Source organism: Aquarana catesbeiana, linkage group LG02 (assembly GCF_042186555.1).
Source record: "Aquarana catesbeiana isolate 2022-GZ linkage group LG02, ASM4218655v1, whole genome shotgun sequence".
NCBI lineage: Eukaryota > Metazoa > Chordata > Amphibia > Anura > Ranidae > Aquarana > Aquarana catesbeiana.
Genome location: NC_133325.1, coordinates 513,533,018 through 513,560,970, shown reverse-complemented (window position 1 = coordinate 513,560,970; position 27,953 = coordinate 513,533,018). Strand labels below are relative to the sequence as shown.

At 44.4% G+C, this 27,953-nt stretch overlaps 1 protein-coding gene across 3 annotated transcripts in view; it reads left to right on the top strand.

Annotated features, from left to right (window-relative positions):
- The window catches only part of LOC141128474 (C4b-binding protein alpha chain-like), a 448,459-nt gene that overhangs the window by 357,210 nt on the left and 63,296 nt on the right, over positions 1-27,953 (top strand). For all 3 annotated transcript variants that reach the window (XM_073615780.1, XM_073615778.1, XM_073615779.1), the window contains one exon: positions 21,222-21,318. In XM_073615780.1, the coding sequence (XP_073471881.1) occupies positions 21,222-21,318 (97 nt within the window). The remainder of the gene's footprint in view (positions 1-21,221; positions 21,319-27,953) is intronic.

Genomic DNA, 27,953 nt, shown 5'->3' with positions numbered 1-27,953 from the left:
TTCATGCTTTAGAGGTCATGGCACTTAGTTTACACTGCAAACAGTCCAGCATAGTTCATAGACATTTGGCCTGAGATGAGAGATGAAAGGCTTGCTACTCACAGGAAGTAGGAGTGTCTCAGAGTTTGGCAACCCAAAACAGGGAGATGCGAATAGTCCTATAAAATGCATAAAGTTCTTCCACTAATCCAGAAGCTAAAAAAATGAGGCACAACCGCCTACGTGTTGATCTGGTCCAGTCTACCCACTGGAAAAAGAGTGATCATTCTCATGGAGAAATTAGCCTAGAAAGCTTTCTGCCGTTATAGTAAATCCCTACCCAGGGTGCTCCTCTTCTAGCATGGTCAGGGCTGACACATAACCCTAATGACTCACGAATCTTCCCCGACAATAGGGATATCTAGTAGCTTAAGAGGAAGCTACAACAAGCCACATTAATGCTCAACCCTACAATGCCTGGTGCTTCCTCTATCACCTGTGATCAGTGTTGGGCAGAGAACGTAATTTATTGTTCATTGTGATCACAAGTAATAAGCTATCACTATCAGCGGGTCCAAATTGATAAGAGGTCTGGACCCATTGAGTAGGGCCCCACTTACAATGGGGCAACATGAAACCTTTGCCTCAGGTGACCCCACATTCAGTCATGTAGGGTTGGCAGCCAGAAACAGCAGTTATTGTGCAGTATGCCTGACTGCTTTCCCCTACATTAGTACAGATGAGCGCCTCATGCTCCACTCATCTGTACTGAAACCCAGTCCGGTGCCGGCGCTACCACAAGGCGAACCAGACAGTCGCCTACGGCGCACGGCAACCTAGAGCACAGCCACTGGTTTTACAAAGAACAAGGGGAAAATACCTCTAAGTGCAGACTGTATTAATATTTTATTAAAAAAAAGGATGCCAAATTGCAACTCACAAAACAAGGTTGATAATAGGCTCATCAGAAAGGTATAAGTCTGGGATGCTGTGCAGGATTACCCGCGAAGGAGCCACCACGGTCCACTGCCATGCTGCAGAGTGTTTAGGAAAACCATCCAGACACTTCCAAGGTGGCGCTGGAGTGCGTGCATGGCCCGTAGAATCAGCTGGAGTCAGAGTGACGTGTTTCAGAACATGCGCCATGACAGATACAGAGATAAAGAGCCTCAATATATCTGGACCGGCCCGTTGACGCTGAAATTTATCAATAGTTGGACTGCAAATCATATGCTTTTTTAATATAATGGTATCATCATGGTAATATTTTTGAAGTTTTGTTTTTTTTGAGGGGGGGGGGTGCAAGAAGCTGGTCTTGCCTAGGGTGCAAAATAGTCTATCACCGGCCCTGAATGCAACTGAATCACATTATGTGGTACCTGCCTGAATTCATACAAATTGAAAGTTACATAGCTAGTCTGGTTGAAGAATGTCATTCTAGTTCAACCATTAAAAGTTATCATCTATAAAAAATCATACAATCCCATATACACAATCCTTCACCCACAGTTGATCCAGAGGAAGGCGGAAGGCGAAAAACCCCAGTAAAGCATGCTCCAATTTGCTACAGTAGGGGAAATAATTCCTTCCTGATCCCCGAGATCGGCAATCGGATTTTCCATGGATCAACTTTACCTATAAATGTTAATACCCAGTTATATTACAGTATGTACATTTAGGAAAGAATCCAGGCCTTTTTTAAAGCAATCTACTGAGCTTGCCAGAACCACCTCTGGAGGGAGTCTATGCCATATTTTTACAGCTCTTACTGTGAAGAAACCTTTCCATATTTGGAGATTAAATCTTTTTTCCTCTAGACGTACCCCTTGTCCTCTGTGATGGCCTTAAAGTGAGTAACTCGACACCAAGTTCACTATGTGGACCACTTATGTACTTGTACATGTTGATCATATCCCCCTTAATCTCCTTTCTTCAAGAGAGAATAAATTCAGTTTCTCTAATCTTTCCTCATAGCTGAGCTCCTCCATGCCTCCTATCAGTTTGGTTGCACTTTTTCCAGTTGCCTGATATCCTTTTTGAGAACTGGTGCCCAAAACGGAACTGCATATTCCAGATGAGGTCTTACTAATGATTTGTACAGGGGCAAAATTATATCTCTGTCTCTGGAGTCCATGCCTTTCTTAATACAAGAAAGGTTTTTGCTCGCTTTGGAAACTGCAGCTTGGCATTGCATACTATTATTGAGCTTATGATCTACCAAAACCCCCAGATCCTTCTCCACCATTGATTCCCCCAGTTGTACTCCCCCTAGTATGTATGATGCATGCCAGAGGCGTAGCTTGAAGCTTGTGGGCCCTGATGCAAAAGTTGACCTGGGACCCCCCCCCTCTACCGCCCACCATTTCCACCGTGTGTGCAGATACACCCACCGCACGCCAAGATACTCAAAGTGGATTAAAGTTTAGGGTTCCCAGAGTTTCTCCTCACACCCCTGGAGAATCAGAGGACAGAGATCACTGCTGTAGAATCAGAGGACAGGGACCCCTGGCAGGTCATTTGGCAGAGCTCCTTTCCCATTCCAGCACTGTAAACAGCTCCCCCTCCCCCACACACAATACACAGGGCTGAAATCACATTCCTTTACACACAGTCTATCAGCCTTCACAGGGTGTATCTGGCTTTTATGTTGCCGTTCTGACTTGTGACATTCCCTGCTTGGAACGGCAGTGTAGTTGCAGTAGGCAAATATACCCTATGCAGATCATGGCTGACTGGTTGTGTTGTAAAGAATGTGATTTCAGCCCTGCGAAGGAGGAGCAGTTTAGAGTGCTGTGCAGTACTGGGAAAGAAGCTCAGCAGCGGGCATAGCATCCAGGGTGGAGGGGGTGGCCAGGGGGCTTTGGTGGGGGGGACTTAGATCTGGGGAGACAAAGCCATGTGACACGAAATCTGGAGCCTGCAGCCCTCAGGAGGTGTTAAGGGATTTGTTTTAGCAATTTCTGAAGGTTTCTCTGTCAGTGTTGGCAGGTGTTGGGGGAAGATCACCTCCCGGATGTGCGTGTCCTTTCCTCAGTTGTCAGGGAAGTGGGGTAAGCGGACATCCCCGGATGGGGGGGTACAGAGAATCCCAGCTAGTGACTATAAGACACTGAGAGGTGTCTTACCTCACCAGTGACATCGGTCCCATCGTGGCTACAGGACGGCACTCTCCTCCTCTTAACTCTCCGAGCTTGGTTACCATTCCATGTTACCAGCACACAGCACAGACACCTTCCCATCTTGGGCTGTTCTTACCCCATGCTCCTCTCCATTCAGGAAATGGATCACAGCTTCTCCTCAGCCAATGAGAACAATGGGGTGTGACTGTGGAAGGAAAAGTGGAAGCCCAGTACTGGAGCTTGACTGTGGGGCCCTAGGGCAGATCGGAGCTGGACTTTGTGGAGGATATGATAATATGACAGGGAGGCTGCAGGGGCCCCCTGGAGCTGGGGGCAGGGTTGCGATTGTGACCCCTGCAACCCCTTATGCTACGCCCATGATGCATGCATATTCTTAGCCCCCAAGTGCATAATTTTACATTTATCAACAATAAACCTCGTTTGCCACTTAGTTGCCCAATTAGACAGTGCATTGAGGTTGGCTTGTAAATTGGAGACATCCTGTAAGGACCTTATTCCACTGCATAGCTTGGTGTCATCAGCAAAGACAGGAATGGTACTTTTAATCCCAGACCCTATTTATGAAGATTTTAAAAAGTAACGGTCCCAGCACTGAACCTTGGGATACACCACTGATAACCTTAGACCATTCAGAGTAATGCCCCCCACACACGGTCGGACATTGATCGGACATTCCGACAACAAAATCCTAGGATTTTTTCTGACGGATGTTGGTTCAAACTTGTCTTGCATACACACGGTCACACAAAGTTGTCGGAAAATCCGATCGTTCTGAACGCAGTGACGTAAAACACGTATGTCGGGACTCTAAACGGGGCAGTAGCCAATAGCTTTCATCTCTTTATTTATTCTAAGCATGCGTGGCACTTTGTGCGTCGGATTTGTGTACACACGATTGGAAATTCCGACAACGGATTTTGTTGTCGGAAAATTTTATAGCCTGCTCTCGAACTTTGTGTGTCGGAAAATCCGATGGAAAATGTGTGATGGAGCCTACACACGGTCGGAATTTCCGACAACAAGGTCCTATCACACATTTTCCATCGGAAAATCCGACCGTGTGTACGGGGCATAATTACTAAGTGGGTTTATATCTCACCTTCAGGTGCTGGACACTGGTGTAATCAATTCGATAGGAATTTTCCTCCCTATATAACCCCTCCCCTACAGGGAGTACCTCAGTTTTTTCGCCAGTGTCTAAGGTGTTGGTCACGGTTAATGAGTGCTCCTAGATGGCCTGAACAGGGTCAGGGAGCTACACTATTGGATCCATTCAAAGAGCAAAAATAAAGGCTAAAGTGGATGGTACCCGGTGCCTTGATACCGAAGAACGAGGTTTTGCTTCTAACGCTTCTCTTAGGAGAGCTGGGCCCTGAGATCCAGCACCTTGATCACATTGCTATACCACAGGTTTGCTCTGGCAGGGCTCTATACAAGGCCCAAGGCAGTGGACACTACGTACAGATGGGACCCTGTCCTTGAAGGTCTGGCATGACACCAACCCGCCGTGATGGGTGAAGATTGGGTCGCTGTGATATTCCAGCAGTACCCTGCAGCGAGGAATGGTGAGTCTGCATTTGTTTGCAGTGTCTCTATTAAGAGAGCGGTCTGACTGTCTGTTTCCTGGTGGCCACTGGGAGCAGTGTGCTGTTCTATCATGCTTGTACTCTGGCTCAGGCAGGCTGCTATTTTTTCCCCAGCCACTAGAGGGCTCAGACTTACTCCTAGCCTATTGTTGTTGTAGGCAGGAAGAGGAAGGGCAGCCATTACCATGTATTGACAGGTCGGATGGCCTTGGAGATAGAACAGTGGGCCGTGAGTGTGTGAATACCAGCTTGGGAACAGGTACAGACAAGTCATGATTACATGTTGCATATTTTTCTGCCTATCCATGGGGCATGTACAAGCTGTAAGTAGTAGTTACACTCCTGGATGATTAGCAGTTCACTTTAACCACTTGACCACTGGGCACTTAAACCCCCTTCCTAACCAGACCAATTTTCAGCTTTCGGTGCTTTCACACTTTGAATGACAATTACTCAGTCATGCAACATTGTACTTGTATGAATTTGTGTCCTTTTTTCACACAAATAGAGCTTTCTTTTGGTGGTATTTTATCACCACTGGGTATTTTATTTTTTGCGCTATAAAAGAAAAAAGCCCATAAATTCTGTAAAAAAAAAAATGAATTTTTCTTTGTTTCTGTTATAGCATTTTGCAAATTAGTAATTTTTCTTCATAAATTTTGGGCAATATTTATACTACTACATATCTTTGGTAAAAAATAACCCAAATTGGTATAAATTATTTGGTCTTTGTGAAAGTTATAGAGTCCACAAGCTATGGTGCCAATCTCTGAAAATTGATCACACCTGATGTTCTGACGGCCAATCTCATTTCTTGAGACCCTAACAAGCCAGGAAAGTACAAATACCCCCCAAATGACCCGTTTTTAGTAAGAGGCATGGTGAGTTTTTTGAAGTTGTATTTTTTTTCCCACAATTCTTTGCAAAATCAAGATTTTTTTTTTCTTTTTTTTTCACAAAATTGTTATATTAGCTGGTTATTTCTCGCACACAGCATATGCATAGCACAAAGTACACCCCAAAACACATTCTACTACTCCTCCTGACTATGGCGATACCACATGTGTGAGACTTTTACACAGCGTGGCCACATACAGAGGTGCAACATGCAGGGAGCTCCGCCAGGCGTTCTTGGAGCATAAATTACACATTTAATTTCTTGACTACATCTTACACTTTTGAAGTCCTTGGAGCACTAGGCCCCAAAAATGACCCCATTTTGGAAGAAAAAACAACCCAATATATAATCTGAGGCATAATGATTCGTTTGAACATGTCATTTTTTTCTACAAGTTTTTGAAAAATGTGTAAAGAAAATGAAAACGCATTTTTCTCCCCTCGTCTTTCAGGACAGCACCTGGAGAGAGCGCAGCTCCACTCACTTTTCCCAGGAAACACTGCAGTCAGTTTTTTCTTTAAAGACCGGAAACTTCCACCATGGCCTCAGTTGTAGTGTTTCCTCCGCCATGGTGGAAACGCTGCAGGGAGCCAGGGGTGTTCTGTGCTTTCTCCAGGTGGAGAGAGTAGGGGGCATACCGGTATGCTGTTTTTCTTCTGATAGGCCAGCCCAGCTTCCTCCCTTACGTGTGGGGGTTGCTCTGGCATCCTCCCCTCTTCATACCCGGCGAGGGTCAGGCTGCTGGGGGTCCCCACTCCTTTAGACTGGCGGCTAGGCTGTGGAGGAGCGGCATCTCCTTTTTTATCCCAAAAGCCTCAGCCTTCCGGGTTCCGGTGGCGAGCGCGTCACTACGGCCGGGGGCGGGACCTCTAGCGGCGCCACGCGGCCTCTGGTTCCGGCCGCTGGAACGCAGGAGGAGAGGGCGGCTTCGTACGGCTGACATCATTTCCGGCCCTCGCAGCAGCGAGCGGACCAGGAAGTTTCAAATACAGGCACCGAGCGCCATTGTAAATCCTGACAGCATGGAGGAGGAACAATCGGCGGTGGCAGGAGCAGGAGCCACACAAGTCAGCCAGGCCCAGGTAAGCGGGGACAGCGGTCTCTGTAACTTACTGTAGAGGCATGTTTTAGTTCCCTCTTTGTTGAGAGAGGCCATGGTGGATTTGTTTAAAGAGCCTGCAACACTCTTCCTGTGTTTTGAGTCAGGAAGTGTGTTAATAGTTGTGAAGTAGATCTGTGGGGGGATTTACAGGCTGATTTTTAATAGAGGGGTTAAAGTGTTGGCACCTCCATTTTTTCTTCAGCATATTGTTTTTCTGTAGATAATACGGTTTGTTTGCCTATGTATTTCAGAAGGCAAAAGAAAAGACAAAGCATTCCTCTTTTTCTGTTAAAAAGAAATGCCCATCTTGTAAAAATGTGCTTAAAGAATCTTGGGCTAAAGTGTTATGCAAGGGTTGCATTGCAGACTTGGTGAAAGAGGAGACTACTCCTACTACACCTGTGGCTCAGCAAGATTTGCTGAGCTCTTTCAGAAAAGATTTGGCTGATACGTTTGAGTCATTTAAATCTTATCTTGACAAGCATCCAGCTGCAAGTAGCAGCTCAGTACCTTGTTCTCAGTCTTCTGTCTTTGCTTACAGAGGGGGCAGTGACTCTGAAGAGGAGGAGCGTAGTGTGGCTACAGAATCTGAGGAAGAAGCAGAGGAGGAGAAAGAATCTTCTTCCTCTGCCTCTCGCTATAAACTATCTCTAGAGGAGGTGGACGATCTATTAAAAACTATCCACACTACTCTAAATATTACAGAAGATAAAACCCTGTTGTCACTACATGACAAGATGTTTCAAGGCATGGGTGAAGTGAAGCACAGGGTGTTTCCGGTGCACAAGTTTCTGTCAGAAACAATAAAGAGGGAATGGAAGGACCCAGAGAGGGCCCCTTTCTTTTCTAAATCCCTCAAGCGCAGGTTTCCCTTTGAAGAGGATAGCACCCAGGTCTGGAACAAAAAACCAAGGCTGGATGCAGCTTTCTCTCAGGTGTCGAGAAACACCGACCTTGCGTTTGAGGATATGGGTATCCTTAAGGATCCCATGGATAAAAGGGCTGACTCCTTGCTAAAGAAAGCTTGGGATTCCACCCTAGCAAATTTAAAGCCAGCTATGGCCGCAACAGTGGTGGCCAGAATCTTAGAGCATTGGCTGGACCAACTAAAAGCTCATGTCGAGGCAGGTACCCCTCGTAAAGATCTTTTGGAGACTCTACCGGTGCTACAGAAAGCTGTAGGATACATAGCAGATGCGTCAGCTGAATCAATTAGGATGTCAGCCAGATCTTCTGCCTTAATTAACTCAGCTCATAGAGCTCTTTGGGTCAAAACTTGGACCGGTGATACTGCCTCAAAGACCAAGTTATGTGGTTTATCCTTTGAAGGGGATTTGGTTTTTGGCCCAGGTCTTGAAGCCATTCTTGAAAGAACAGCGGACAAGAAAAAGGCCTTTCCCATTAAGAAAAAAGTGGTACCTCAGGGCAATAAGAATTTTCGTCCTGTTCGGAAAACCTCAGACTCAAGGGAGACAGGATATAAAAGACCTTGGAGGTCTCAGAGAGGCAGGGGCAAGTCAGGAGTACTATTTCGCCCCTCTACCCCAAATACAAAAAGCCAGTGACTGTCCTCCGACTGTGGGAGCAAAGTTAAGAACCTTCTTTCCACAGTGGCAGAGGATAACAGACAGTCCGTTTATCCTCAAGACTATAATAGAGGGTTACAGACTGGAGTTCGCCCAACCCCCTCCGGTTCGGTTTTATATAACTCAGGCTCCCAGAGACCCAGAAAAGCTTACAGCAATGTCTGCAATTCTACAGGGATTAATTCAGCAAAAGGTGATAATAAATGTTCCCCCCAAAGAAGTGGAACAGGGGTGCTATTCGCACATCTTTCTGGTAAAGAAGCCTTCAGGCAAGTTCAGACTAATCCTGAACCTGAAGATTCTCAACAGAGCGGTCAGGTACAAGAAGTTCAAAATGGATACGATCTTTTCGGTAAAGGGTCTCCTGACCCCGTACTGTTTTATGGTATCCATAGACCTGAGAGATGCATATCTCCATGTGCCTATAGCCCCAGCATCACAAAAGCACCTCAGATTGGCAATCAGGATGGAAGGGTCTATCATACATCTTCAATTCAGAGCTCTCCCTTTCGGACTGTCATCCTCTCCGAGGATATTCATGAAGATTCTGGCAGAGGCCTTAGCCCCTCTCAGAATAGAGGGAATCTCGATTGTCCCATATTTTGACGATCTTCTATTATTTGCCAAAACAAGGTACATATTAGAGAAGGATCTGCCAAGGACAAGGAGTCATCTGGAGAGCCTGGGTTGGTTAATAAACAAGGAAAAATCGAACATGATTCCATCGCAGACAATAACGTTTCTAGGTTACACTATCGATTCCATACAGGAGAGAATCTTCCTCCCAGAGGAAAAGATAGTAAAACTTCAGAATGCTGTAAAAAAGACCCAGACAAACCTGCCGATTTCTATCAGGGCAGCGATGTCCGTCTTGGGGCTCCTTACTGCATCGATACCAGCAGTACAGTGGGCACGTTTACATGCAAGGGATCTTCAACAGACAATTTTGAAAAATTGGTCCTATGGAGAGTCCCAAGAAAAAATGATTATAATATCCCCCCGAGTTCAGAGGAAGCTCTGGTGGTGGAGGAGTCACTCCAATCTGGACAGGGGCCTGCTCTGGTGTTTTCCCCAGGAGAGGAGATTAACAACGGATGCGAGTTCCTGGAGTTGGGGCGCCCACCTGGAAGGACAGATGGCTCAGGGGAATTGGACGAACAGGGAGGCCAGGAGGTCCTCCAATTGGAGGGAACTAAGGGCTATTCTCTTAGGATTATGGGCTTTCGAGAAAATAGTCCAGGGTCATCATGTTCAAGTACTATCAGACAATGCCACAGCAGTGGCATATGTTACAAGACAGGGAGGCACGAGAAGCAAAGTCTTGCTAACCTTGTCCCTTCAGATGCTATCCTGGGCAGAAAACAACTTAAAGTCCCTAACAGCGGTACACTTAAAAGGAGAGCTGAATCTAGTAGCTGACTTTCTAAGCAGAGAAAGGATATTAGAGGCAGAGTGGAGTCTAAACAAGGAGGTATTCCAAAAATTAACAGAGAAATGGGGAGTTCCTCAGATAGACCTGTTCGCATCCCACAAGAATTCAAAGGTGAAGGCCTATTATTCACTAAGCAGGCAAGATCAGGCGAGAGGATTGGATGCGCTGGCACAACCGTGGAACTTCCACTTGTGCTACGCCTTTCCCCCCTTTCAAATGATCCCTTTGATTTTAAAGAAACTATAACAAGAGACCACAAGTATGATCCTAGTGGCTCCTTTTTGGCCCAAGAGGCCCTGGTTTGCAACTATACAGAGGATGGCAGTGGAACCACATTGGGTTCTTCCACTTCGAAAAGATCTCTTAACCCAGGGACCCCTTCAGCATCCAAAGATCGACCAGCTCAAGCTGACGGGGTGGTTACTGAAGAGTAGATTCTAAAAAGAAAAGGCTTCTCAGATAAGCTGGTGTCAACCCTGTTAAGTAGCCGAAAGAAGGTTACCAGAGGTATTTATTTTAAAACATGGAAGCGGTTTAATTCCTGGTGCATGACTAAAAAATGTTCACCACAGGAATTGCCCTCAATATTAGAGTTCCTCAATGAGGGTATGGAGATGGGGCTGGCAGCCAGTACCCTGAAAGTCCAGGTGGCTGCTTTGTCGGTTTTTCTTGAGAGAAAGTTATCTCAAGAGCCATTTATAATTAGATTCTTCAAGGCATTGGCCAGGCTTAGGCCGGTACCTTTTAAATATTTTCCTAAATGGGATTTACCACTGGTGCTACAAGGGTTGATCAAAGCACCTTTTGAGCCCCCAGAGGAAGCGACTTTAAAATTATGGACGCTCAAACTAGTTCTTTTGGTAGCAATTACCTCGGCCAGAAGAGTAAGTGAGTTGCAAGCTCTATCTATAATAGAACCTTTTTGCTTTATATTTCCAGACCGGGTAGTGCTGAAAACTGACCCGGGTTTCTTGCCAAAAGTCGCAACCTTTTTTCATAGGGCACAAGAGATAGTTTTACCTACTTTTTGTCCTACACCATCCCACTCTAAAGAGGAGGCTTTTCATACTCTGGATGTGAGAAGATGTTTACTTTATTATTTAGAGATCACGAGAGAGTTTAGGAAGGCAAATTCTCTTTTTATTCTTTTCTCTGGATCGCGTAAGGGTCATTGTGCTTCCAAAAGCACTATAGGCAGATGGCTAAGAATGGCGATCAGTGAAGCCTATAAAGCTTCAGGGGCTGATCCTCCCACAGGGGTAATGGCCCATTCAACAAGGGCAATAGCAACGTCCTGGGCGGAAAGAGCAGGGGCTTCTCCAGGTCAGATCTGTAAAGCGGCCACGTGGACAAGCTTCTCCACTTTCACCCTCCACTACAGGTTGGACTTGCTATCAGCAGCGGAACAATCGTTTTGCAGGTAGGTCCTGCAGGCGGTGGTCCCACCCTAGAGTAAGTACTCTTTTATCATCTCCAGGTGCTGTCCTGAAAGACGAGGGGAGAAAAACCCTAGTTAGACTTACCGGTAACGGTATTTCTACGAGTCTTTCAGGACAGCACCGATGACCCGCCCTAATTGTTTTGTAACATGTGGTGTTATTGCTATGTTCTGCTTATCTAATTTCAGCATGGCTGGAGGTACTCTGTGAACAACTGAGGCCATGGTGGAAGTGTCTGGTCTTTAAAGAAAAAACTGACTGCAGTGTTTCCTGGGAAAAGTGGGTGGAGCTGCGCTCTCTCCAGGTGCTGTCCTGAAAGACTCGTAGAAATACCGTTACCGGTAAGTCTAACTAGGGTTTTTTTTACACAAAGTTGTCCATTTATACAATATTTCTAACACACAGCATGTACATACCAAAAATTACACCCCAAAATAGATTCTCCTACTCCTCTTGAGTATGGCAATACCACATGTGTGAGACTTTTACACAGCCTGGTCACTTAGAGAGGCCCAACATGCAGGGAGCACCGTCAGGTGTTCTAGGGGCATACGTTTCAAATCTAATTTGACTACCTATTACACATTTGTGAGGCACTGTAGTGGCATGGATGTGGCATGGATGAGACATGATGTGGCATGGATGAGCATGAATGGGAATGGCTGAGTATGGATGGGATGACTGAGCATGAATGAGTATGGCTGAGTACGGCTGGGTATGGCTCAGTATGGATGGGATGGCTGGGCACGGCTGAGTACGGTTAGGTACGGCTGAGTACGGTTAGGTACGGCTGAGTATGGCTGGGTACGGCTGAGTATGGCTGGGTATGACTGAGTATGGCTGGGTATGACTGAGTATGGCTGAGTATTGCTGGGTATGGCTGGGTATGGCTGAGTATTGCTGGGTATGACTGAGTATTGTTGGGTATGACTGAGTATTGCTGGGTATGACTGGGTATTGCTGGGTATGGCTGAGTACGGCTGAGTAAGGCTGGGTACGGCTGAGTAAGGCTGGGTACAGCTGAGCATGGATGGATGGATGAGTATTGCTGAGTATAGATGGATGGATGAGTATGTATGACTGAGTATGGATGGATGGATGAGTATCTATGGCTGAGTATGGATGAATGGATGGATGAGTATGTATGGCTGGGGATGGATGGATGGATGAGTGTATGGCTGAGTATGGATGGATGAATATGTATGGCTGAGGATGGATGGATGGATGAGTATGTATGGCTAAGTATGTGTGGATAGCTGAGCATGGATGGTATGAATGGCTTGGTATGGATGGTATGGATGGTTGGGTATGGCTGGCTGAATGGATGGAGTGGGCACATATCAGCGCTGTGGGCACTACACATCCAGCCCACAGCCCTGCAGCACTCAATCTCTCCCCCCCCGCACTGTACAGATCTGTACAGAGAGGGGAGGGAGGAACCGGTCATGACGCCGGATTGTTTACATGTGATCACTCCGTCGTTGCCTATCAGCGGCCTTTTACCGTGATGCATGATCCGTGACCCGGCGGTCATGGATGTTCCCGGATGCGCACCCCAGGTGGCACTCGAGAGGAAGATTCTGGGAAGAATAAGCCCAGAATAAGCCGACTGCGCTGTAGCCGCCTTTCGGCTGTGGCCCGGTCGACAAGTGGTTAAAAGTGTCATTTTCTGCTTGTGGGCAGGAACAGCATAATATACGTGCTTGCAGTTTTGAAATGCATGTTATAATACATGTTTGAAAGGTTTGAGCATTATTATTATTATTATTATACAGGATTTATATAGCGCCAACAGTTTACGCAGCGCTTTACAACATTAGGGCAGACAGTACAATTACAATACAATTCAATACAGGAGGAATCAGAGAGCCCTGCTCATTAGAGCTTACAATCTAGGAGGGAGGGTCAAGTTACACCAAAGGGTAATAGATGTGGGGGATGAGCTAATGGAGAAAATAGTGCAGTTATTAGACGGAGGCAGGATAGGCTTCTCTGAAGAAGAAAGTTTTCAGGGATTGCCTAAAAGTGGATAAATTTGGTGACAGTCTGACAGATTGGGGTAGGGAATTCCAGAGGATGGGCGAGGCTCGAGAGAAGTCCTAGAGGCGAATATGGGAGGAGGTGATGAGGGTGCTAGAGAGCAGGAGGCCTTGGGAGGAACGGAAAGGGCGATTAGGTTGGTATTTTGAGACTAGGCTAGTGATGTAGCTGGGGGCAGAGTTGTGGATGGCTTTGTAACTTATTGTTAGTATTTTGAATTTAATTCGTTGGGTGAGTGGCAGCCAATGGAGGGATTGGCAGAGAGGGGTAGCAGACACTGAGCGGTTTGTAAGGTGGATGAGTCTGGCAACAGCATTCATGATGGACTGAAGGGGGGATAGTCTATTTAAAGGTAAGCCAATGAGGAGGGAGTTGCAGTAGTTGAGGCGAGAGATAACCAGGGAATAAATCAGGAGCTTTGTGGTTTCATTGGTTAGAAAGGGACATAGTTTAGAGATGTTGCAGAGGTTGAGGTGGCAAGCTTTGGAAAGTGATTGGATGTGGGGCCGAAAGGAGAGTTCAGAATCCAGGATAAAACCTAGAACCCTGACATGTGGGGACGGGTCGATGGTTGTGCCATTGCTCTTGACAGAGAAGTCAGGGGAAGAGGCACGTGGGGGAGGAAATATTATAAGCTCGGTTTTGGACAAGTTGAGTTTGAGGAAGTGGTGTGACATCCATACAGATATGTCGGTTAGTAAGTTAGTGATGCGTGCGGAGACTGATGGAGTGAGTTGAGGGGTGGAGAGATAGATTTGTGTGTCGTCAGCGTAGAAATTATATTGAAAGCCGTGAGAGGCTATCAGCTGACCCACGGAATAGGTGTAGATTGAAAATAAAAGAGGTCCAAGAACAGAACCTTGGGGGACCCCGACGGAGAAGGGAAGATGAGTGGAGGAAGTATAATATATGCTTGGTATCATACAGGTATAAGTATAGGAACAACTGCAGTTGAGCAGGTGCTTGCTTACAGGCTTGCTAAAATCGCACAGTTCCTAAATACACACAGATGCTGATATGCTTAGTTGCTAAAATCACATAGTTGCTAATACGCACAGATGCTGATATGCACGGATGCTAAAATCGCACAGTTGCTAGTACGCACAGATGCTGATATGTACAGTTGCTAAAATCACACAGTTGCTAGTACGCACAGATGCTGATATGTACAGTTGCTACAATCGCACAGTTGCTAGTACACACAGATGCTGATATGTATAGTTGCTAACATACACAGATGCTGAATTGCACAGTTGCTAAGGTCGCACAGTTGCTTAAAACGCACAGATGCTGAAATACACGGTGGCTGGATCGCACAGTTGCTTCTGAAACGCACAGGTGCTGCTTAAACAAACAGGTTGCATAAAGATACATGGTCATGTGTGTACAATATGCATGTTTGGACATGTTTGTGTTAAAAAAAACAACACACAAAACAGGCTTAATCTTTTGATCACATAAGAATGCTTGATTGCATAAAGTGACAGGATCGCTTAAAGCAACACACAAAACAGGCTTAATCTTTTGATCACATAAGAACGCTTGATCGCATAAGGTGACAGGATCGCTTAAAGATACACGGTCACATAAAGATGCATGTTTATGTTTGTATAGCTATGCATCGTTTTTTTTTTCTCCTAGTCGCATGGTCACTCAGGCTTGATCGCATAAAGATGCTTGATCACCAGGCTAGAAAACCTCCACAGGATCTTCATGCAGGTGCTTGCTTACAAGCTAGCCAAATGCACAACTGGGATGCACAGTTGCCGGTGCGCATTGTTGCTAATGCAAAAACAGTTAAATCGCATGATTGCGGAAACGCACATTGGCGGAGAATAACTTCCTCTTTACTAGTCCACATGTTTGCATAAAATACATGAGTTTGGAATGTACATCATGTGGGTAAAACAAGTAACAGAATATGTTCTTGTTGATCACATAAAGATACATGTTTTCTGTTGGTATGGATTTACATGTTTTTTACATAGTCGCATGAGGACGCTGGGTCACATTAAAGTGCTTGTTTGCACAGAAATGCCTAAGATCACATAAAAATGCTGGATTGCATAAAGATGCTGGATCGCGCAAGGGTGCTTGATCGCGCAAGGGTGCTTGATCACACAAGGGTGCTTGATCACACAAGGGTGCTTGATCACACAAGGGTGCTTGATCACACAAGAGTCCTTGGTCACACAAGGGTACTTGTCCACACAGTAGTACTTATAATGCATAAAATCTTTGATCATATAAAAAATGCAGAATCACATAAGGATGCATGATCGCCTGAAGTTGCATGGTCGCCTAGATTGGCATGGTTGCATAACGAGGCATGTTAATTTAAGTTTTCCTTTAATATACAGGATTCCTTATGTTCACATAGGAATACGTGTCTGTATGGATACATGATGTGTAATGTTCCATAACACGTTCATAAAACGCATGCTTGCTTGCAAGATGCCTGTTCCATAGCACACGTGTTATATGTATGCGTGTCAACAGCGCACACGTTTCTTGTTTTTGCCTAAAACATATTTGTATGAATTTATGCTTCCATGAACGCACGCTTCCATAGAGGCATATGGCGTTAATACTTTCCTCATACACATATGGGCCGTTTACATATGTGTTTATTTGCATGGGCTACAGAGGTTGTCTGCGCTTTGCAGGGGAACAGCACCTCTTCCGGTTGGTGGTCTGGCCCTTCGGGTTAGCCACCGTGCCCGGGGTAAAGACCCAGGGTATAGCAGTAATGGCATACCAAGGCAATCTGCTGCTGATGGATCAATCAGTAGCATGGCTGGACCTAGGTGGTCAAGTATCTGGAACTCCTGGGTTGGGATCCCAGTCTAAAGGTACTTTCTTATGGTCGGTAAGGAGCTTGAAGTGTTTGGGACTCAGCCCAAAAAGGGGTCAAGGCAAGGAAGAGTTCCTTATATTAACCTTTGCTAAGGTGCTATGGAAGATGGCTTCATTCAAAGCGGTTCCCTATGCTCAGTTTCATTCAAGGCAGCTATAAACATTATTCTGTCTGCCTGGAACAAGTAGATCCTAACCTAGGCATTATCCAAAGGGTCTGGTCCCAGGGATACGCCAGAACCTCAGCAAAGATGGCAGAAAGGAAGATCCTTCATGCCGATTACCTGGGAGGTGGTGGCTATGAAGGCTGGCCTCCAGGGATGGAGACCAGTCCTGAAGAAGACCACTGTCCAAGGGAAGTGGTCAAGCTCTGAGAGCCTTGACTGTCGACACTCTAGAGCTTCCAATGACACGTCTGGCTTAATGGCCTGGGCGTTTAGATTGCAGGATTGTTCTGTCGGGGTACAATCCGACTATGCCACATCAGTGATTTACTTCATTTACCAAGTAGGCACTAGAAGTCACGCATCCAGAGGGAAGTGGGCCATGTTCTGGTTTGGGCAGAGGAGCTTGTACCTTGTCTATCGACAATCTTCATTTTGTGAAATGGAGAATTGACAGGCGGCTCTCTGGAGCCGTCAACAATTGTTCCCGGGAGAATGGCCTCTGCACCCCGACTTTTTTCTGACCAGATAAGATTTTTGGGCGTCCAGGTTCAACAAGAAGTTGGATAGCTTTGTGTCAAGGGCTAGGGATCCACTCGCATATGGGACAGATGCGTTAGTGACCCCGTGGGATCAGTTTTTCACTGATTTATACGTTCTCCCCAGTTCAGCTGCCTCCGCAGCTTCTACGCAGGATCAAAGTGGAAGGGAAGCCGGTAATACTACAAGCCTGGCATGACCCAGAGGAACCTGGTATGCAGAGATCGTAAAGTTGGCAGTAGGGAAACCGTGGACTCTTCCATGTAGTCCAGACTTGCTTTCGCAAAGGGCCGGTATTCCATCCGGCCTTACAATCGCTAAATTTAATGATTCGTCTATTGAAGCCCACATTTTAAAGAATCGGGGGCTTTCAGGTTCAGTGGTAACTGCCCTGATTAATGCATGAAACCGGGCCTCTAGGACCATTTATTATAGGGTCTAGAGGGCCTATGTTTCCTGGTGTGAAACCAAAAGATGGCATCCTCAGTGGTATGTCATAGGTAGAATTCTTGCCTTCCTACAGTTGGGGGTAAAAATGAAGCTAGCCTTGAATACCATCAAGGGTCAGATCTCGGCCTTTGTCATTGTTTTTCAAAGGCCTCTTGCTTCGCATTTTTTGATCCAGGCCTTTTATACAAGGGACAACACATATAAATCCACCAGTTAGGCCGTAGGGTTGAGTCTAGTTTTGTCGGCTTACAAGGACAGCCCCTTCGACCGATGCACCATATTCCTTTGAGCCTCCTAACGGGGGAATTGGTGTTCTCCATTCCGGTAGCCACCGCAAGAGAGTTAGAGTGTTGGCAGCTTTCTTTTGTATAGTGCCATACTTAATTATTCTTGGGGATAGGGTGATGTTAAATCCTCAGTAAAAGAAAAGGGTCAGACAGCGCAAAACCAATCCTAATACAGCAGCAGCTGAACATTGAAGGTCAATATACAAATCCTAAAACAACTATAAAGGCAAAGCAGTGCAGCGCTTAAAAGAAATGATTAAAATATGAAGCCAAGTCCAAAAAAATGTCTTGTTCCGAAGGAGTGAATAATCAATGGATGACAAACCCACAGGCAAAGAGGAGACTCCTTAATGGTGAAAAGGGTGCTGTGATAGAACTAAAGTAGCGATCGTGTATCCACACCAATGTATTCCACCACCAGAAGTATAGGACGCTCACCTTATTGAGTAGACCTTCTGAACTAACAAACAGGTCACTCATGCAGTCCCTTCAACAGGGTAATCATAAAGGTGAAACGACTGGGTACATATGTCCTCCACCCAATCTTGCGATATCCAGATATCATTCTCATCAGCATGTACAGGTCATGTTAAAATAAATAAAAGGACATAGTGCTCTCCATATAATAAAAGTGACTACTTTATTGAATTAAAATGTTACTCACAAAGGAGGCACTGGATCCCAATGCTGGAGTATAAAACATATAGATAGACCAGGTAGGTGGCTGTACTGATGTCACGTAACCCCTCGCAAACAGCCACCTACCTGGTCTTCTATCTATATGTTTTATACTCCAGCACTGGGATCCAGTGCCTCCTTTGTGAGTAACATTTTTTATTCAATAAAGTAGTCACTTTTATTTTATGGAGAGCACTATGTCCTTTTTATTTGTTTTAACATGACCTGTACATGCCGATGGGAATGATATCTGGATATCGCAAGATTGAGTGGAGGACATACAGTATGTACCCAGTCGTTTCAACTTTATGATTACCCTGTTGAAGGGACTTCATGAGTGACCTGTCTGTTAGTTCAGAAGGTCTACTCAATAAGGTGAGTGGCCTATACTTCTGGTGGTGGAATACATTGGTGTGGATACACGATCGCTACTTTAGTTCTATCACAGCACCCTTTTCACCATTAAGGAGTCTCCTCTTTTCCTGTGGGTGTGTCATCCATTGATTATTCACTCCTTCAGAACAAGACATTTTTTTGGACTTGGCTTCATATTGTATTCATTTCTTTTAAGAGCTGCACTGCTTTGCCTTGATGTTAAATCCTCACCCAACCTTTCTCTTTTTTCCTAAAAGGATCTAGCTGTCATTTGAATCAACACGTTTCTTACCTTCCTTTTTACCAGAACCTTGTTCTGCGGAAGGAAAGTTATCACTTCCTCTTAATATAGTGAGAGCGGTTAAAGGTATATCTGAACGTTTCAGATTCGGGAATCTGACTTTTGTTGTGCTGCTAGAGGACCCTAAGAATGGGCAGGCAGCATTCAAATCAGCTATTAAAATGGTTGCACTCTCTCGTTGTAGTGAGAGCAGTCAAGGCCTATCTGAAGCGACTGCTCAGATACGGAAAACTAATGTTTGTAGCGCTACCAGGAGGTCCCATGATAGGGCAGATAGCGTCTAAATGAACTGTTTTAATATTGATTTGTCAAGTTATAAAAGGATTTCTCCTTAGAGTGCACTTTACCAGGGCAGTAAGCGCTTCATGGGCGGTGCGTTACCAAGCCTTTATGACTCAGATTTAGAAGGCCGCTACTCGGCCGTCTATACATACGTTCACTAATTTCTACCAGGTGAATGTAAGATGGTAAGAGGATGCCGCTTTTGGCACAGTGTACTACAGGCAGCAGTATAGGTCCTCACATAAAATCCTTTTCTTGGAGTACATCAGGGGACACAGAGCTCCCGCCCCTCTTGTGGGACACTTATTGCTTTGCTACAAAAACTGAGGTACTCCCTGTAAGGGAGGGGTTATATAGGGAGGAAACTTCCTGTGTAATCAATTACACCAGTGTCCAGCACCTGAAGGTGAGATATAAACCCACTTAGTAATTACTATGAGCCTCTGTATCCCGTGATGTACTCCAAGAAAAGGATTTTACAGGTAAGCTGTTATAACAATCCTATTTTTAGCCAGTTTTCTATCCATTTATAAATTGATCTTTCCAAGCCTGTAGACTTTACCTTATACATTAATTGTGTGTGGGAAACTGTGTCAAACATTTTTGTAAAATCCAGGTATACCACGTCCACAGCCACCCCTCTGTCCAAGGTTTTAGATACCTCCTCATAAAAAGAAATCAGGTTTGTTTGACAACTTCAGGCTTTTATGAATCCATGTCTGTTGCTTAAAATATATTTTTCCATCAAGAACTCGTCTATGTGGTCTTTTATTAAACTCTCCAGTATCTTTGATCCCTTTTTAAATATGGGCACCACATTGGCCATGCGCCAATTCAGTGGTACCATTCCAGTCATTAACCAGTCCCTAAATATTAAACCATGGCCTTGAAATGACAGAGCTCAATTCATTGTCACATTTTTCACTTTGTGTTTTGCTTTATTTTTGTAGTACAAATAGTACTATATTTTAGTAGATTCAATGGCTGTAGTAAAGGTCATATCTGTTTATAGTTGTGTCAGTTCCGCACCCCCCTGCAGACATTACCTTGGTTATATCAGTATGGTACTGATTGTGCCTGAAGACATTACTCTGGTTATATCAGTATGGCACAGATTGTGTTTGAAGACATTGTGTCTGCTCACATTTTTCTGGTTGGGTCAGTACAGTTTGGATTATGCTTGCAGACATTTTTTTGGTCTTGTCTGTGTAGTAATGATTGTGTGTCTGAACACAATTCTAGATGTGTCAATATTTTTTTTTCATATTTTCTCTGTGGACTTATTTCTATTTTGTCTTAATTTGCTTTTAATTTGAAATTGGTAAGTTATTTTTAGCTCTGCATATTGTGTGTGTTAGAAAGGGGAAAAGTAGAAGATGGGCAAGCTAAAATATTAAATACAGCCTTGCAGTTGCGATTGCGATAGTTTTGGTCTCTTCATAATTTATATTGCACTCCGGTTGTGATATTTCATACAGTAAGAGACTGAAATCTGAACTTGAAAGGCACCAGATGTATTTATGAATGTGTCTTCCTCCATACGCCAATTTTGCTGCCTCCTTTGAGCTGGACATAGATGGAGCGATTTTCTTTCCTGCAACCACTGACTGTGTTGATCGGGGAATCCCTCCCATGGAGATATTATGTTCTCCTGGCAGGGGGGTGCGGGACGCCGTCCCTGCCGGGAGAACACACAGTGATTATTGCTAGTGGCTACAGCCGCTGGTAATAATCCCATGAAAAATTGGACACATTGGTTGTACCTAAGTTGATGGATTAATCAACATGGGTACATTCAACCAGTCTATACATTGTTCGAATTTCAGCCAGTTGCTGCTAACCCCCCCGAGATTCAAACCATCTATGCCTGCCTTTGCTCTGTAGGTGAATTACATAAAGGAGCTCACATTTTAGTGGTTCTTACATAAACAAGAAACAATTAAATTAGAAAAACTTAAGGGAATTCTGAACTCTAAAACCAACAGTAAATTTAAATGCTGTATTCGCAAATAAATTCAGTAAGCTAAAACGAACAGTAAATTTATATGCGGTATTAAGGAATACATTTATTTTGTGTTTATCATAGGAATATCTTGTGGACCACCTGAAGCAATAACAAATGCAGTATATGAAGCAAAAGACTTTTTGTTTGGCTCTGAAGCAGTCTATACATGTGAAAAAGGGTAAGTTCAACTTTATTGTGGATTTTTCATGCTAATATAATACTTCATAGCATTGTAATTAATATTGAGGGATCATACAAAAATTATTCTGGTTATTAGGTTTGTCATTGTGACCTATTTGCATACTGAAGGTAAGGCAAGTCTGAGCAGATACACTTATACATTTCAGTACAGTATATTTAAACATTTAATTTAAATATATTCACATCATATGGATTAAGAGCCAAGTCTCAAGGTTTTGTTAGTGAATAAGTTAAGAATAAATTAGGGTTTAGTTGAATGAATGCAGCTAAATTCCTGAACCCAAGCAATGAAGGGGGTATCTATCCCTGTGATAAAATGCAGAAAAACCGCAAGGGGATGCGGGAGGGAATTGGGACTATACGATACTCAAAGAACAATAGAAAGAAAGATAATGTAGAGGTAAAAAATACAAAATGTATTCAAGCAATGTTAAACCTCAAAAGAGGGAAATCATTAAGCAAAAGTATAAAATCTAACATCTAATCTGTATTGGGTCCATCTCCAATGTATTGTTAACTGGAACCAGGGCTGGACTGGGACAAAAATTTGGCCCTGGACTTCTTCCAGACTGGCCCACTTTAATTTTGCAGACATGCACAAAAACAGTATATAAACCATACGCAATTGCTCGAGGATTGCCCTGCAAAGCGGCCAGTGGGTCCTGCTGGGAGCCACCCACTGACCTGTGGGCCCTGCAAGGAGCTGGCCACAGGCCATGGCCATCTTCCAGCAGGACCCACAGTGTTGAGGCCTTTTTTGAGGTACTGAGTGGGCACTGGGGCAGGGTAAATGGAGGGGTGGATAGATAGGATTTGGGGTCAGCTGGCCCTGGGGGTGTCAGGGTCTTTCACCTCAGCAATGCCTTCACCCCCCCTGGGAGCTTGAGTGTGTGGACTGCAACTCCCAGAATGCAACAGGGTGCAACAGCTAGCTGGCGGCCATGCCCCCCAGTGAACTGACACTGACAGCTCCAGCACAGCTGGCTCTGGCCACTCACACATAGCCTCCTGATCCATGTTCCTGAGGACAGGCCAGTGCAAGAATTTTTGTGTACTTAAGCAACGGTGCATTTTACCACCCCCCCCCCCACCCCAAGGCAACTGGATACGTCCCTGACTGCCACTGTCATCCTATGCATACAGAAAGAGCCCCCCTTTAGCATCAGATCCCCCACTCACAGAAAGAACCCCCCTTTACCATCAGATCCCCCACTCACAGAAAGAACCCCCCTTTAACATCAGATCCCCCACTTACAGAAAGAACCCCCCTTTAACATCAGATCCCCCACTTACAGAAAGAACCCCCCTTTAACATCAGATCCCCCACTTGCAGAAAGGACCCCCCTTTACCATCAGATCCCCCACTCACAGAAAGAACCCCCCTTTAACATCAGATCCCCCACTCACAGAAATAACCCCCCTTTACCATCAGATCCCCCGCTCACAGAATGAACCCCTCTTCAACATCAGATCCCCCTCTCACAGAAAGAGTTCTCCAGCAGTGCTGGAACTATACATGGTGGAGAGACTGTGGGGGAAGAAACTGTAGCTGCAGCAGCGGAGCACACAGATCACATTATACCTGTCAGATGAGAACCAGGAAATGGAGGTTGGCGTGGCGGCTCCCTGTGCACAGTGTCCCGGTCCCACACATGTCCTCCAGGCTCCACTATTTTCGGCTTCAGCTCAGAGGAGGTGGGTGGAGCTAAGTACTAGGCGCGCACGGAGAAGGAGGAAGTTAAATCCTCCTCCGCTCTGTATTCTGGGGCATCGCTCTGGTGACGTCACTGGTTGCTACACGCCAGGCGGCAGGCGGCTAGCAACCATTGTGAGCCAGCAGCTGTGGAACTACAACTTAAAGCGGGTCTCGGCCGGCCTGCCCGGCCAGAACAAGTGACAGTGGGTAAAGCGGCGATGGTGGCCTTTTTAGGGGGCATCAGATCGGCACAGGGGGCAATCCAGGGACACTGAATGAAAGGATCCTGTCACTGAAATCGGCCCACTGAGCCATCGGCCCACCAGGAAAGTCCCGGTAGTCCTGATGGCCAGTACATGCCTGACTGGCACCATCATGTGATTTTGCATTTAGCATTTTATACTTTTGCTTAATAATTTTCCTCTTTTGAGGTTTTTTAACATTGCTTGAATAAATGTTGTATTTTTTAATTCTATGTTATCTTTATTTCTTTCTATTGTCCTTTGGGTGTCGTGTAGTCCCAATTCCCTCCCGTACCCCCCTACCCCCCATAGGTTTTCTGCATTAGGGTTTAGTTAAGTTTAGGGGTTGGATGTGCCAGGGAAGTGCTAATATTGGAAACACTTCTCATCACACATGGAAATATTTGTAATATAAATATAAAAAACACTCATTTTTCTTTTTTGTTCCCATCAGTGTATTTTTGGTCAAATGGATGGGAAGGAAAGAACAAGAGTTGAGCTCTGAGCATTAAATAATTTGTTAAATATTTAATACAATAAATTAAAGTGTATCTGTAAGCACAATTTTTCTAATCATATTTTGTGTCCTGTTGGGGAGATTTCACTTTCTGTTCTAGATGCACAACAGTAAATCCGTGTGTAATACCGTGTGCTGGTATCCTGTGAAACAGGTGTGGTCAGAAATGTGTGGACTTGCACAGAAATCAACAAGCACAATAATAATGTAAAATAATGTAATTTATTAAAAATAAGTGGATAACAAAAATAATAACATACCTCCAATATATCAGAACTGCACAAATCAAACTAGAGAATCTAATAAGTGAGTGAACAAACAATGAACAACTGAACTGTAGAACAGTAAATAAAGTGTAAATGAGACAGCGCTGCATGGGTATACAAACACACAAAAATAAAAACAAATCCAAACTTGTGCAATATTTGTTCAAACAAAAGTCCAATATTAATATATAAAGTGATAATTTCTTCCACTGAAGAAACATGCTGTGTCTAATGTGATGTGTCCTTTCTTCTTTGGACATCCCATTTTATGTTGAATACAGTGGTTACTATTCCAATCTTCAAGTCCTTACTTGGAAAACTTCAATATCATCATTACTCCAATAGCTGATTCCCTATATGGAAACTGAACATATTGCTTATAATTATATCTTACCCACGCAACAGTACGCAAAAAGTATAGATGGTTTGCTGCTGCTGTTAGTATGGAGTGTACCCAATAAATTGTGCAATATAACAGAAAAGAAGCTGCACTACCCTCTACAAAAAAACATGCTGATAGTGCTGTGCAATATTGTACCCAATGATCTCACCAAGGGTTAATACACCATGTATCCACTTCAATACAAAGCACGTTTACCCCCTTCCTGCCAATGTCAATTTTCAGCTTCCAGTGCTTACTCAGTCATGCAACACTGTACCTAAACAAAATTTTTATCTTTTTTTTTTTTTTAAACAGATAGAGCTTTCTTTTTGGTGGTATTTAATCACCACTGGGTTTTTTTAATTTTTTGTGATAAGCAAAAAAAGACCGAAAATGATGAATTCTTTTTAGTTTCTATTGTAAAATTTTGCAAATAAGTAATTTTTCTTCATAAATTTAGGCCAAAATTTATATTGCTACATATCTTTAGTAAAAATTAGGGATGAGCCGAACACCCCCCTGTTCGGTTCGCACCAGAACATGCAAAAAGGCAAAAAATTTGTTCGATCACGCGAACACCGTTAAAGTCTATGGGACACGAACATGAATAATCAAAAGTGCTAATTTTAAAGGCTAATATGCAAGTTATTGTCATAAAAAGTGTTTGGGGACCTGGGTCCTGCCCCAGGGGACATGGGTCAATGCAAAAAAAAGTTTTAAAAATGGCCATTTTTTCGGGAGCAGTGATTTTAATAATGCTTAAAGTGAAACAATAAAAGTGTAATATTCCTTTAAATTTTGTACCTGGGGGGTGTCTATAGTATGCCTGTAAAGGGGCGCATGTTTCCCGTGTTTAGGACAGTCTGACAGCAAAATGACATTTCAAAGGAAAAAAAGTCATTTAAAACTACTCGCGGCTATTAATGAATAGCCGGTCCGTCAATACACATAAAAGTTCATTGATAAAAATGGCATGGGAATTCCCCACAGGGGGACCACGAACCAAAATTTAAAAAAAAATGGCGTGGGGGGTTCCCCTAAATTCCAGGCCCTTCAGGTCTAGTATGGATATTAAGGGGCCAAATTTTTTTTTAAAAATGGCGTGGGGTCCCCCTCAAAAGCTATACCAGACCCTTCAGGTCTGGTATGGATTTTAAGTGGACCCCGCGCCAAAATTAAAAAAAAAATGGCATGGGATCCCCCCAAAAATCCATACCAGACCCTTATCTGAGCACGCAACCTGGCAGGCTGCAGGAAAAGAGGGGGGGGACGAGAGAGCGCCCCCCCTCCTGAACCGTACCAGGCCACATGCCCTCAACATTGGGAGGGTGCTTTGGGGTAGCCCCCCAAAGCACCTTGTCCTCATGTTGATGGGGACAAGGGCCTCATCCCCACAACCCTTGCCCAGTGGTTGTGGGGGTCTGTGGGCGGGGGGCTTATCAGAATCTGGAAGCACCCTTTAACAAGGGGACCCCCAGATCCCGCCCCCCCTTGTGTGAAATGGTAAGGGGGTACAAACGTACCCCTACCATTTCACAAAAAAAGTGTCAAAAATTTTAAAAATCACAAGAGACAGTTTTTGACAACTCCTTTATTTAAATGCTTCTTCTTTCTTCTATCTTCCATCTACTTTCTTCTATCTTCCTTCGGTTTCTTCCTCCATATTCTTCTTCTGGTTCTTCTGGTTCTTCCTCCGGTGTTCTCCTCCGGCATCTTCCTCCGCTGCGTCTTCTTCCCTTCTTCTTCTCGGCCGCTCCGCATCCATGATGGGAGGCTGCCGCTGTGTGACGCTTCTCGTCTTCTGACGGTTCTTAATTAATGGAGGGCGTGGCCACCCGGTGACCCGGCCCCCCTCTGATGCACGGGGACTTGACGGGGACTTCCCTGTGGCATTCCCCGTGATGTCAGAGGGGGGCGGGGTCACCTGTTACGTAACAGGTGCTATTTGTTCACAAAGGTTCTCTAAAAATCCTCTGAGGGCTTCACAGAACAGCTGTATATATACTGAGATTTATTTACACACAGGTGGACTCTAGTTACTAATTAGGTGACTTCTGAAGACAATTAGTTCCACTAGATTTTAGCTAGGGGTATTGGAGTAAAGGGGGCTGAAAACAAATATACACCACACTTTTTCAGATATTTATTTGTAAAAAAAAAAATTGAAAATCATTTATCTTTTTCCTTCCACTTCACAATTATGTGTCACTTTGTGTTGATCTAGAACATAAAATCCCAATAAAATACATTTACCTTTTTGGTTGTAACATGGCAAAATGTGGAAAAGTTTAAGGGGTATGAGTACTTTTTCAAGGCACTGTATATATACTGTAAGCATGATGTACTGACGGCCTTTCTCATTTCTTGAGGCCTTGAAATGCCAGTGCAGTACAAATACCCCCCAAACGACCACTTTTTTAAAAGTAGACAGTCCAAGGTATTTAGTAAGTGGCATGGTGAGTCTTCTGAAGTTGTAATTTTTTCCCACAATTCTTAGGAAAATGACAAAATTAAAGTGAGTGATTGAGTGTTGTTTCTCACACACAGCATAGGCATAGAGTAAGGAGATACAATGTGTGAACTTTTTCCACAGCCTAGCCACATAGAGTCCCAACATCCAAAGACCTTCAGGCGTTCTAGGGACATAAATTACACATCCAATTTCCTGACTACCTATCACACTTTTGAAGGCCCTGGAGCACAATGACAAATGGAAACACCTACAAAATGACCACATTTTGAAAAGCAAACTCTCCAATGTATATTCTGTGAGGCATAATGAGTCTTTTGAGCATGTTATTTTTTTGGAAGTTTTAAGAAAATGTGCAAACAAAATAAAAAAATGCACAGTTACACAAGGTTGTCAATTTATAAGATATGTTTAACATACAGCATGGACATATCCAGATTTACGCTTAAAAATACATTCTAGTACTTCTCCTGACTATGGCATTACCACATGTGTGACACTTTTTCACAGCCTAGCTAAACAAAGAGTAAACAAAAGATTACCTGTGGTTTTAGTAGAGCAGTTGTCCACAGAAGAGAGCATTGGCCCAGGAAGCAGGCCTAGATTTGGTCAGCAACAGCCAAAGGAATCATCCAGGCAGCAAGCAGGAATATGGTCCATAATAAGGCCAGGGTCAGTACAAGCAGCAGGCTGATATCCAAGCAGCAGGCAGGAACATGATCCATAAAAAGTCCTGGGTCAGTAAAGGCAGCAGGCAGAGTCAGCACAGCCAAAGTATTGGTCCAGGCAGCAGATAGGCTGCACTGAAGGCTGTGGTGACGGATACACTAATAGACTGCCCTGATGGCTGTGGTTACAGGTACACTGATTAGGCTGCACTGATGGATGCTGTGACCGCTACACTGATAGCCTGCACTGATGGCTGCTGTGACAGGTATTCTTTATTCTGGGGCAATCAGAGTAGTGATGGGTACAGTACACAAGGGGTTAAGTCTGTAACTCACTGTTCCCAGATTCTTCTCCTCACACAGGGTCATTT